Source organism: Schistocerca gregaria, chromosome X, assembly GCF_023897955.1.
Source record: "Schistocerca gregaria isolate iqSchGreg1 chromosome X, iqSchGreg1.2, whole genome shotgun sequence".
Lineage (NCBI taxonomy): Eukaryota > Metazoa > Arthropoda > Insecta > Orthoptera > Acrididae > Schistocerca > Schistocerca gregaria.
Window position 1 is genome coordinate 743,279,939 of NC_064931.1, and position 12,486 is coordinate 743,292,424.

The window sequence follows — 12,486 nt, forward strand, 5'->3', positions numbered from 1 at the left end:
GACTACATTTCTTGTTATCCAGTGCTGCTGATATCAATCATCATCGTCACTCTAACAAACATTGCAGCTAAACAAGGGAAGATCATAGAGACCTTAGAGAAGGAAGAAGCTGCCAAAGGACATCGTAGATTGCTGGACGGAATACTGAATGAATGGGATTATGACCCAGTGGGAGAGAAATGGTTGCTTGTTATCCCAACTCATGTATGGCAAGACATACTTTGATATTTTCATGACACACCTGCATCAGGTCATCTGGGATTTGTGAAGACTTTCAATAGAATTAGAAGTAGGCCACATTATCCTGGTATCTACTGCTCCATCAGACACTATCTACAGTACTGTAGGTATTGCCAACCATGGAGGCATATTCTCAGCTATTCCCAGGATGCCTGGTTCCAGTTCCTCTTGCAGATGCTCCATTTTATCAAATTGGAGTTAATCTCTAGAGGTGGTTTCCCAAATCTGCAAATTGAGATAGATGGATAATAGTGTGCACTGACTACCTTAGGCACCTTACTGTCATCAAGGCTGTACCAACTGCCAGATTCTGGAAATCACCAGGTTTCTTGCGGAAGACCAGTTTGAAGCTTGCAGTGCCACATGTAATGACCTCTGATTTTAGAAAAGTAATTTCACAGCGCAACATTATCAATATGATAATTCCCTATCATTCACAGATGAATCACTTCATGGAGCATGTTAATGAGATATTGACTGTTACGTTTACAGTGTATGTTGAAGTTGGAGAGAGAGACTTGAATTGACGAGAGGGACTTGCATATGATACTGCCTACCATGACATTTACATACAAAGCACCAAAGCAATAGTTTACAGGATTCAAGCAATTTTTACTGATCCATGGTGGACAGGCTGAAACAATAATGGGCACTTTGTTTTGTTTCAACCCAACTATGCTCTGGATGATTAAACAGCTTACCAGCAGAACCAAGCAAGCAAGACACCTGGTAAATATATGCTTCATCAATGCTAAGGAGCAGCACTGTGAACATTGTGTCAGCAAACACTGAGCTGTAAGCTACAACCCAGATGACCTACTATGGATTTTTAAATCTGTGCAACACGTTGGGCTTATGGAAATCTGCTTAAAAAGTACCAGGTACCACTTTTCAATGTCAAAACTGTATATTCTTCAACCCCCTAGGTATCAGTGCTGTGGAGATCTAAAATTAGATTGACAGCAGCTCACACCTTGTAGTACAAGCAATCATTGTACCCATACTCCATCAATAAATTAGCCAGGAAAATGCTAATACACTATATAATACAGTCAAAAGTACTTCCATCACAAACTTCATAGTGATTTCCAGATTATATACATAGTTACAGGTTTGTGTAGTTCATATAATATGTAGTGTCATACTGTGAATGTTTGCCATCTTAAGAAGACATGCTCTAGCAGTCTTCTCATTTTTATTTGACTTGTGGAAAACCATAAGTTATTAGCTTTTTATGTGTCACCTGATGGTTTCAACTTACCAATATTATAACTATACTAGACAGCAGCAAAAATGGCAGCTGGGGTGGCAAGTGTAGAAGACACCCCTTCCACCTTTTCTGCACACTTCCCTTACACATGTTCTTGCCTCATACCTCAGTCGCCTCAAGTCAGAAGCCATTGGTCTGTGCCTGAGGAGCAAAAACCGGCAAAATGCGACATCAAATAAGGCTATCTGGCACATTTATGTACAATGCATTATAAGGTGCTCACTCGAAAATGATATAGTATCCAGAGACAACAGACAGCACATTGCAATAACGATTTCACAATCAGCAATAGACAACAGCTTATTTTAAACAATTTACTATCGGTGTAAAACCATCTATCAAAAAAAATGTTCAGAAAATACTCTAGTGAAAGGGCAGCTGCTACATATTAACTTATTCTTGTGTGTTCAAGTAGACTTATTGCTGTTAAATACATTATTACTGCTCACCTGTGAAATTATAATGCTATTTCAGATTTTATGTAAACATTTAAGTATTCATTAGCTTTGCATATTAGTTTTTAACCTCGGTAAAGAGTGGAAAGTAGAGGTCTTCTGTTTTCCTCAAGTAACAGGCCAGCACTTGCAGCGAATGCACAACAGCTTTGATCCCACATATTGGTAACTTTTCATTGGAGGAAAGGGGGTGGGGGGTGGGGGGTGGGAGGGAAGACAACAGGAAAGTGAGTGAAGAGAGGAAATAGTGTTCAAAGTTTTGAGGAGGGGAAGGAACAAGAAATATAACATTTGATACAATTTATTATTGTTTAAGTGTCCTGTTCTGAAGACCCACTATTCAAGGGGTCATCTGAGGCAATGACAGTGCTTTTGAAGAACTTTTCATGGATGCCTTCCTTCAGAAAGCCAGTTTCCAGCTTGGCGTACACACTTAATCACTTAATTCAGTCTTACATGAAGACATGATCATTTGTTTCCTCAATTAAATTGTTCACAGCTTTCTTCTGAATGTACAGTTTCTGGATGCAACCAATGATTTCACTAGGACCCATATATTTTCTATCAGGTTATATTGGCTGTGGTAAGGGGGCAGTTTCACAAGCTTGTGGCCCATTTCTGCTTTTAACCTGTCAAGTACAAATTGATTTTAATGGTTCATGTGGTGCCTGATGTCCTCCAACACCTCCACTTTCGTATAGCAGTCTGAAATTGAAACAATTTTCTCTTGTAGACACTGTGAAATTTCATCCTTCTTTGTACTTTTCCTTTCTTTTTTAGTGATAACTGGCATTATCCATGATGATCACACAACTGTCTTCCAAACCATGTAAGAAATATAAAAAACAGTGTTTGAATTATATTATTATTCATTTCTGCTCTATAACCACTGGATTTGCAGGATGTAAATATTAGTTTTTTTAAAAATTAAGCCATATTTAAATATCCAGCATGACAGACAATAAATAACTTTCCTTTGCCAGTCGCTACTTTCAACCCTTATTACCTTTTGAATACTTTCAGACATGCTGTCTGGTGTGATCCTGATTAAGTCAGGTCTCGTCAAGATAGAGTGGTAGTGATTTTCATTTTCTGATGTGCTTTTTTCTCAGTAAATTAGCCCTATCTCCTGCAATACAAGATCTCTCCATCAGAATGCAACTTCCATTGTCACATTTTTTGTACCTGAAGCCCAAAGATTCCTGAATTCTTCCACTCAAATGGTTGCGCTCCCCTACACCATAAATGCAGTCTTGTTGTGTTAGACATCTGCTACAGTTGCCACTCTGATAAAATTTCAGCACTATATGATGAACAACATCTTTCTGGAAATTGTCCAAATCAGTTACAGTTCTTCCACTAATATCTTCCCAAGGGGATTGACACATCATTTCTTGACTACTGGTTTCCATTATCCATGTTTCTGAAAATATCCTACATGCAGTTCAGTGTGAAACGCTACATGCCTTTGCTGTTGTAGTCTCTTGTGCTGATAAGATTTCATCTCTCCTGGCTTTGCCTATAAGTCACAAAGAAATTAGTGTGCCTTGTATATGATGATTCTCTTGGTTTTGCTCTGTCATCTTAACCCGCAAACAAAAATAACAATATTATCTTATGAAAATCACTACCCTGTCTTCAAACATACATTTCCATGCAGTGAATTCTGGATAGTGGGTTACAAAGCAGCAACAGCATCAGCATGAATGAAGCACAGTATTGCCACATAAATGTTGTTAATGATAAGTGTGTGTTTGGTAGTCATTGCTTCTGATGATGGCATCCCAACTACACCTGTAGTAGAAGTGGCACTGGTAAAAGTGTGAGCTTAGTCATGGATCAAGGTGGACTAGGCCAAAGGTTTCTCATCATCACTTAGAAACAGGAGGAAGATGAGGGGTGGGAGAACTGACCTCCTCCTCCTAGGTGCCACTTTCATTGCTTCCTTTGTAGTACAGTGTGGACGCGTCTTCCAATGAATACTGTATGTCGTGTTGTTTATGGGACAGAAGGAGTAAGAGATGAAACACCACATACAGTCAAGATCATGGCCCAACAATCTTAACTTCTGCAATTTCTCTAAAAGTATTTGGTTCGCGTTGCTGCTTCTGGATCACGGGGTCCTAAGTTCGATTCCCGGCCGGGTTGGGGATTTTTCTCTGCCTGGGGACTGGGTGTTTGTGTTATCATTTCATCTTCGTTTGTTAATGTGGTGAGATTGGACTGTGTAAAGATTGAGACTTTGTATGGGTGCTGATAACCACGCAGTTGAGTGCCCCGCAAACCAAACATCATCTAAAGGTATTTCATGAGAATAAGAAATTATCTCATTTCTATTAGGATGGTGATGCCCACTGCAGTCATAAAAAAAATCAAGCTTCACGTGATGTCTTGGTTCATATTTATTAAATACAATGTTCTTGAGCAGTGGGCTGCTCAGTGTTACCAGATTTATGTCACTGTAGCCGTTACACATCCTTCGGTGATTGCTGGTGGGTTTGTTGGAAGAATGTAAGGTGTTACCAAGTGTGAGATTGTGGCTTTACTACTTCTACAGTTGAATATGTCTCCAGACGAACAAGATGTAATGAATGCTGAGGGGAAAGTCATAATGCCCATCATTTGAAATGGTCACTTTACCAGATTTGTATCAGATTTGGTTGGTTGAGGTAATTAGTAGTCATAATCAAAGTAAGTAAAAAAGAAAAATAACAAAAATACTAGTTCAGTACACACTAAGGTATTTATAATGAAAACTAGACCAGTTCATAGTAATTGAATACATGCCAATAACCAAAATGTATTTTTAATCGTGAAAATAAAATATGGGTTCTTGTAAATGTTATCATTTTTCTGTATTCATAACATTATGTATGAGATGACAGGAACCCTGAAGTCGGCAAAATTTTCTCTTGCCATAGACTGCTACTCCACATCACATCATATTGCATAAGTAGAGAATATCCACCCATGTCAGTGCTGCACAACACAGTTATTGGAAAGATATTATTATATACAAATATCTGATGAGTATAGGAATGGCTGAGTTAAATTAGGATTATTAGGGCTATAATTCTAGTTATGGGCAAAATGTTTTGAAGGCAAATAGTGAACTGTGGAAGACCATGCAATTTGTGTAGACTTTTAACACACCCTATTTCTGTAATAAAGTGAAGACAGTGTTATCTGCATTAAGACATATGTCTGTGCACTAAATTCTTAAGGCTTTTCAGATACCAGCTGTTTGAACATAGCATGATGGTATGTAAAGACCAGATAATCATAGCAAATTGTGCAAAGCTAACCACAAACTAGGGAGATCTACAGACAATCTTACTTTAAGTGTTGTGGCAACCATACAATTTGTGGATGAGATTACTTTGTTGAGAAAAGGATCATAGACATTGAAGTCCTAAAGTGTGTACAGCATAGCAAAGGTATGAAGACTTGGTAGTCAGCATTTCAACAGTCAGAGAAGGTAAGGTGGTGTTGACCTTTTTGGCAGGTGAACATGTGTTAAAATTAGTTTTCTGGAAGGATATGTGACTGCCTCTTAAATTAACAATGCCAAATCTACATTAACCATGCCGATCCTGTGCCAATGCAAGACAAAGACACGAGAAAAAGAAGTAGCACATGTTAAGCATGAAATGAAACACTAATAGTGGCTGCAGGTGCAGTGATTGGGTGCAATTAAGATAATAAACCATTCATTAACTGTGAATTTTTATAATAAGCTAGAACGATGGACAACTCTGTGGACAAATGAGAGAGCATGTCAACAGACTGCAGGAAGTTTCCAAAAGATTCACCCAGTTTTACAAGACTGTATTTCCTACATGAATAAAGATAGAAGCTTGGGTTAAATTTTAGCTTATACAAGGGATACCAAGTTTTTATATTCAAAAGAATCATATGATTTTATGTGGGTGTATCAAATTTGGGGTACTTCTTACAATTACACTTAGCATCAATATTTCATTTACCTTTCAAAAATGTCCAATGTGTCTTCCACTCAACGCACTGTCCAGAAGCCAGTCAGACTTGTTCCATACTTTTGCGAGCATGTCTGGAGTTACTGCATTAACTGTTCTTGCTGTGTACTGTTGCATTTTACCCAGAGTTGCTGGAAAGAGGACACACAGTTGATGACTTTCAGAAAACCCTCAACTAAAGAATTCACACACTATGAAATCAGGAGACCTGGGAGGCCAGGGGTGCAATGCGAGATCTGTATGTTCCTGATTGCTGATCCATTATTAAATGCTTTTTTCCCCTGCCAGTAATCATGGGTACATTCTCTCATATGTAGTGTTCCTTCAGGGGGAAAAAACATTCACATCCTATGCAGTCCTTACACTTTAAATTAATTTATATTCTTTCATACCACAAGCCAAGTCCTGTGCTGCTACGATGCAGTTAGTGAACAGTCTGCCTCTTTCCATAATACATATTTCCTGTTTCAAACATATCTGATTGCATCTTGTTATAAATTAATGGCAGTCCCTACTTACAGTTGAGACCATCTGCATAACCAACAGCAAGATCTCATAATTTGATTTCCAAATTCTTATATTCTCCACCTCTAAAACTATGTTGTAATCTTGTCTGATTACCCCATGTAAGGGCAAGACTGATCTCTGGTACTTCCACGGAATTTTCCTTGATTTGTGGAATAAAATCAGATCCACTAATACATGTGAGGCCACCGAAGTAATTACTTGAAGATGTAGCATTTGAAAGGTGATATTAATCACAGGGCGAGCAATCTACAGATCCCATATCTTTCTGTGGATTCCATATCCTTCTTTATGAGAAGAGGATGAATTAGCAGGTGGACGGCCACTTGTGCTCTCCTAGGCCTTATAATTTTTTTCTTTTTTTACCACTTGGGTGTATTTTACCTCTTTCTCTTTGATTCCTTCTTTCCTTTCCTCTGTCTTTCTTTCTTTCCTTTTTGTTATAATTTATGTTTTTGTTAACAATATTAGGAAAAGGAAAGATTGCTACTCATCGTAAAGATAATCCATTGAGTTGCAGACAGGCACAATGAAAAAGACCGTTACACATTATAGATTTCAACCAGTCTTTTTCAGCAAAGAAAACACCCACACATTCACACAAGCAAGCACACCTCATGCACACAACTGCCACTACTGGGAGCTCCAATCGAAATGACTGTGTGTGTTTTCTTTGCTGAAGAAGGTTTTGGCCGAAAGCTATAATGTGTAACAGTCTTTTCATTGTGCCTGTTTGCAGCTCGATGGGTCATCTTTATGGTGTGTAGCAGTTTATCCTTTCCTAATATTGTTGATATTGCAGCCTAGAGTTTCCATTGCTTAATTATTACTAATTATTATTATTATTATTATTATTATTATTATTATTATTATTATGTAAACTGATAGTACTCTTTCATGTTAAGTGCAAGGAATTCATTTATTTTGTATAAAATGAAAGATGCCTGGTCTATGGTGAAATTGGCTTTGAAGACCATCCTTTCATTAGGGCAAATAACAATAAATAAACAGAAACAATTAATCAGAAAATATGCATGAAAATACTTTCCTCATTTTGTTGCATCAGTTCTTTAATATGCCTTCTTGCAATGATTTACAGGAAAAATTAAAATATGCAAAGAAGCTTAATGAAAATGCTAATGAAGAAGGTGCAGTTAGTAGTGATCAAATAGTATTTGTCTCTTCCCAGTTGATGCCAGTAACAGTAAAACCTCATGATGGAGCAAAATTACCAGGTTGTAATTTTTTTTAGTTAATAGCTACATACCTAATTTTATGCTGCTGTTCATTTGTTTCTCTTGTTTATCTGAAGATCTTCATTAGTTTTTTTACATGTTCCATAAATCATTTGAAAATTTTTTGTCAAATGATGTGCAACAAGTCAGTTTCAGGATATGTGTACGTGATTAATGTTAACAGTAATAAACATATTTTTTTAGTCCTGCTTGTGCTACTACGATCAAAGACTAGTTTTTTTAAACAAGCTACCAGTATTTAAAGGAAAATTCATGCATGGAATAGAAAGAGTTGTTCAGGAGAAATTATTTTAGATTAGATTTAAAATTTGCTTTGCTACCTATCGGGTGTTTTATGTTATTGGGTAAATGATTGATTTTTTTCTGTATATTGAAATCATTTCTGAGCCACTGACATCTTCAATTAATGGGTAATCAAGGTACTTTTTTCTTCTAGAGCTGTAGGTTTGGAAATCACTATTCTTCTAAAATTGCGATGGATTATTCTTGATGAATTTCATTAGCAAACGTATGTATTATAAAAGTGCCAACCTCCTTGGAGAGGTACCTACATGACTGTTGCAGGTGAATGTATATTATACTGTATATTGTATATATGGTCTCTTTTGTGCAATCAATGCTTTCTTTATGAGTTATGACTGACCCCAGAAAATTTTTCCATAAATCATTATTGAGTGGAAATGTGCAAAATATGCCAAGTTGTTTTGTTTGTTTCCAAGACTAGTAACTATATGGAGAGCAAAAGTAGCTCAAACTTAATTGTTTGAGCAGCTCAGTGATATGCCTCTACCAGTTCAAGGTGTGTACACCCAAATATTCAAAGCATTGTACCCTGTTTATTGACTCCTTTCATGTACTACATCAATTGTTGGTAAGTATGACACTCTTTGTTGTACATACTGGATATAGTGTGTTTCTCAAAATTAAGGGAGAGTCCATTTTCAGAGAACCACTTAGTAATATTATTAACAGTCTCTTCTATTGCTTTCTCACTTATGGAATGTATTATAACAATAGTATCCTCTGCAAAAATTACTAGTTGTCTTGATGAATTTTAAGTGGAAGGCCACTCAGATACATAAGGAACAGGGATGGACACAAAATTGAACCTTGTGGTACTGGTACTTCTTAATTTCTCCCCCATCTCAAAATTTCCTATCCTTTCAGAACTGTTTGAATTATTCAACACAACGTTTTACATTCTGTTAAGTATGATTCAGATTAGTTGTATGTAAAGCCACCAGTTACATAAAATTTGAATTTTTCTGGAAGAGTAACATGATCTACAGAATAAAACACATTGGAAAGGCCACAAAAAGTACCAACTGGCAATATGTTAGCATTTAATGCTTGTAATAATGCTAAGAAAATGTATAAATAGCATTCTGAATTGAGCAACCCTTCTGGAATCCAAACTGTGATGTGCTAAGTAAATTGTTTTTACTTACACGTGAGATACATTTGAGTACATTGGGCCATATGAATAAAACTGAAGCACAAGCTTGCAGCAAATGGTAGAAGTAAGAGCATTCACTTGGAAGCAAAAGGTAAAAGCAGAAGCCTTAGCTTCTGATTGAAAGAATGACCTTTTGCTTTTCCTCTCTACCTTTTACTTCTAACACAATAGCAAAAGCTCCTAGCCACCTGCTTGGTATGCATTGTCAGCGAACCATTGTTGAGCAAGAATCGGCTTCATCACTGTTTCCTTTGCCATGCGACTGAGTTTCGCTTCATTTATTTTCAGTGAGTACTGTCACTTATTGACTGAAGATGTCCTCGTCTGATTCAGATGAAAGCTGGGTATGTGCAGAAAGTAAGATGTTGTTTTTAGTCGGCTTTAGAAAATCATCCTGAATATCAGAGAAGTCACAACTTCCAGAAGCAAAAAGAAAGGGAGAAGATGCAATCTTAAATGCTATACATTCAGTTGAAACTAATATCAGCATTAAAATTGACAGGAAACAATTGCTAAAGAAAGTTAGTAACATGAAAACGAGACTAAAAAGGAAAATGGATAAGAACAGAACGGGAAATAAACCTATTGTTTTAAATGTTTGGGAGAAAACATTTTACAGCTTGCTACAAGGACATGGGAATCCTACAATGAACCAGATACCAGGTAAGATAAATTATAAACTCGTGTGATGTTAATATATATTTATTTTCCATCAGTTAAAAAAATTACACACAGTCTGTAAATGTTAAAATGAGGTTTTTTCTTTTTTTTTCCAAATCGTTAATTGATGGTTATTAAAATTAATATATCCATTGAGAAAGCAGTTAGTAGCTTCCCACTTAGACAACGAATGGACATCATTTATTTCAAATATGATGGGTGTAGAGGATTTATGGGCAAAGATTAAAGTGATTGTAAATCATGCTCTCAAGAAGTATGTGCGGAGTAAGTGGATTAAGAACAAAAAAGACCCACCACCAGTAAATAGCAGATATGAAAATACTGACGAAACAGTTTGTTTCACTCAAGGTTCAAAAAAAGGTCATGTAAATGTCAACAGGCAAAAGTTTTTAGAAGTTTGTGCATGTATAAAATGATCAATGGGTGAAGCATACAACTGCTTTCACTGTCATACCTTGGCAAGAGAACCCAAGAAAATTCTAGTCTTACATAAAATTGTTAAGTGGGTTGAAGGGGTCTATCCAGTCATTCATTGACCAGTTCAGTTAGTACATAAATGAGTTGGCAGCTGGGGTGAGGAGCAATTCTACTGTTGTCTGATGACACTTTAGTGTATGGAAAGATGTTATTTTCGAGTGAATGTAGGAGGATACTAGATAACATAGACAAAATTTGTAGTTTGTGTGATGAATTGCAGCTTGCTGTAAATGTAGAAAAATGTAAGTTAATGCAGATGAATAGGAAAAACAATACTGTAATGTTCAGATCCAACATTGATAGTGTGCTTCTAGACACAGTCAACTTCAGGTTATTGGGAGATTTCAGGAAAGTGTAGCTTATATATAAAGGAGACCATGTATAGAACACTAACGTGACACATTCTTGAGTACTACTTTAGTGTTTGGGATCTCCACCAGATTAAAAGAAGCTATTGAAGCAATTAGAAGCGAGCCACTGGATTTGCTACTAGTATGTTTGATCAACATGTGAAGAGCAGGATTAGCCGAGCGGTCTTAGGCACTGCAGTCATAGACAGTGCAGCTGGTCCCGGCGGAGGTTCGAGTCCTCCCTAGGGCATGGGTGTGTGTATTTGTCCTTAGGATAATTTAGGTTAAGTAGTGTGTAAGCTTAGGGACTGATGACCTTAGCAGTTAACTCCCATAAGATTTCACATGCATTTGAACATATTTTTTGATCAACATGTGATCATCACAGAGATGCTTCGTGAACTCAAATGGGAATTCGTGGAGGGTAGACAATGTTCTGTTAGTGAAAAGCTGTTGAGAAAATTTAGAGGGCCAACACGTGAAGCTAGCTGCAAAATGATTCTACTGCTGCCAACATACATATTGCATAAGGACTACAAAGATAAGATAAATTGGAGCTTGTGTGGATCATATGGATAGTCATTTTTCCCTTGCTTTATTTGCGAATCAGACAGGGAAGGAAATGACTAATTGTGGTTAAAGGCACCTTTTGCCATGCACCATACAGTACCTGTGGAGTCTGTACATAGATGTAGATAACGAAAATGTTTATGGGCAACAGACAACATTTTCGGTTTTGGCTTGATACAAACTTTATCAGAAAAATGTTACTGGTCAGCGTAGTCACCAACTGAATAAAAGAATTGGTCAATCAATATTATTATTATTTATTTATTTATTTTAATTCTGCTTAAAATTTATATTCCTTTTGCAACTTTCTGATGTAAACTGGCAATATCTTCTAAAGCTTAACAAAAATGTAACTCACATGCCTTTGTGTGTTAGTTCTTTTTGTTTGCTGTGTACTGAGTGCTTTGCTACTCCGGATATTCTAACTATGAAAGCCATCATTTGTCTGAATCTCTTCGAGGTGGACCCTGATGTTATTCAGATAGCCTTCTTCTGTAATATAAAAATTTGTTTTAAGTGACATGTAATGTAACCCCTGAATATTATTCTGTATGTTGCAAGAGACTGAAAATGACTAAAGTACAGGGTGTCCATAATTAAAGTCATGGTTTCAAAATGCTGTAGAAAGAGAACTGCTACTCAGAATGATGTCAAATTTGAACAGCATGTTATTGACACAGGGGGAAACATCATGGAACAAAAAGAATGTAATAAAAATTTTAGCACTAGATGGCCCCGTAAGCATCAATGGGGTAGCTACAAATGACATGAATTGCAATACGATGGCTAAGGTGTGAGTTGAACATTACTCCATCTGTATTCATCAATGTGTATGACTGTGTAAGTATGACAGTTAACAGTTGTGGCATTGTCAGTGCGCTAAGCCCATCCATCACAGCAATGTCATTCCACATGGCATGTGAAAAAAATCCTAAGCGAAAAATCACATAAAAAGGAAAATGACATCTGTTTCTAATTGTCATGACACTGGTCTAGACATGTTCAATATGTTGTCCACCATTTTCTGCCGCAAGTTGAAATCGAGAAATATCAAATTCCACAACAGATTGAAGTGTCTCGGGGATCGTGTTCAGAATTAGTTGTGCATTGCAAGCCTTCAATTCAGCTACATTCATAATTGGAGCACTGAACACAACATCTTTCAGATAACCCCACAATCAGAAGTCTCACAAGATCAGGTGATGTGGACA

At 36.8% G+C, this 12,486-nt stretch overlaps 1 protein-coding gene across 4 annotated transcripts in view; it reads left to right on the plus strand.

Annotated features, from left to right (window-relative positions):
* LOC126299007 (coiled-coil domain-containing protein 77-like) overlaps positions 1-12,486 on the plus strand; it is a 198,542-nt gene that overhangs the window by 125,465 nt on the left and 60,591 nt on the right. For all 4 annotated transcript variants that reach the window (XM_049990639.1, XM_049990640.1, XM_049990642.1 and 1 more), the window contains one exon: positions 7,585-7,720. In XM_049990639.1, the coding sequence (XP_049846596.1) occupies positions 7,585-7,720 (136 nt within the window). The remainder of the gene's footprint in view (positions 1-7,584; positions 7,721-12,486) is intronic.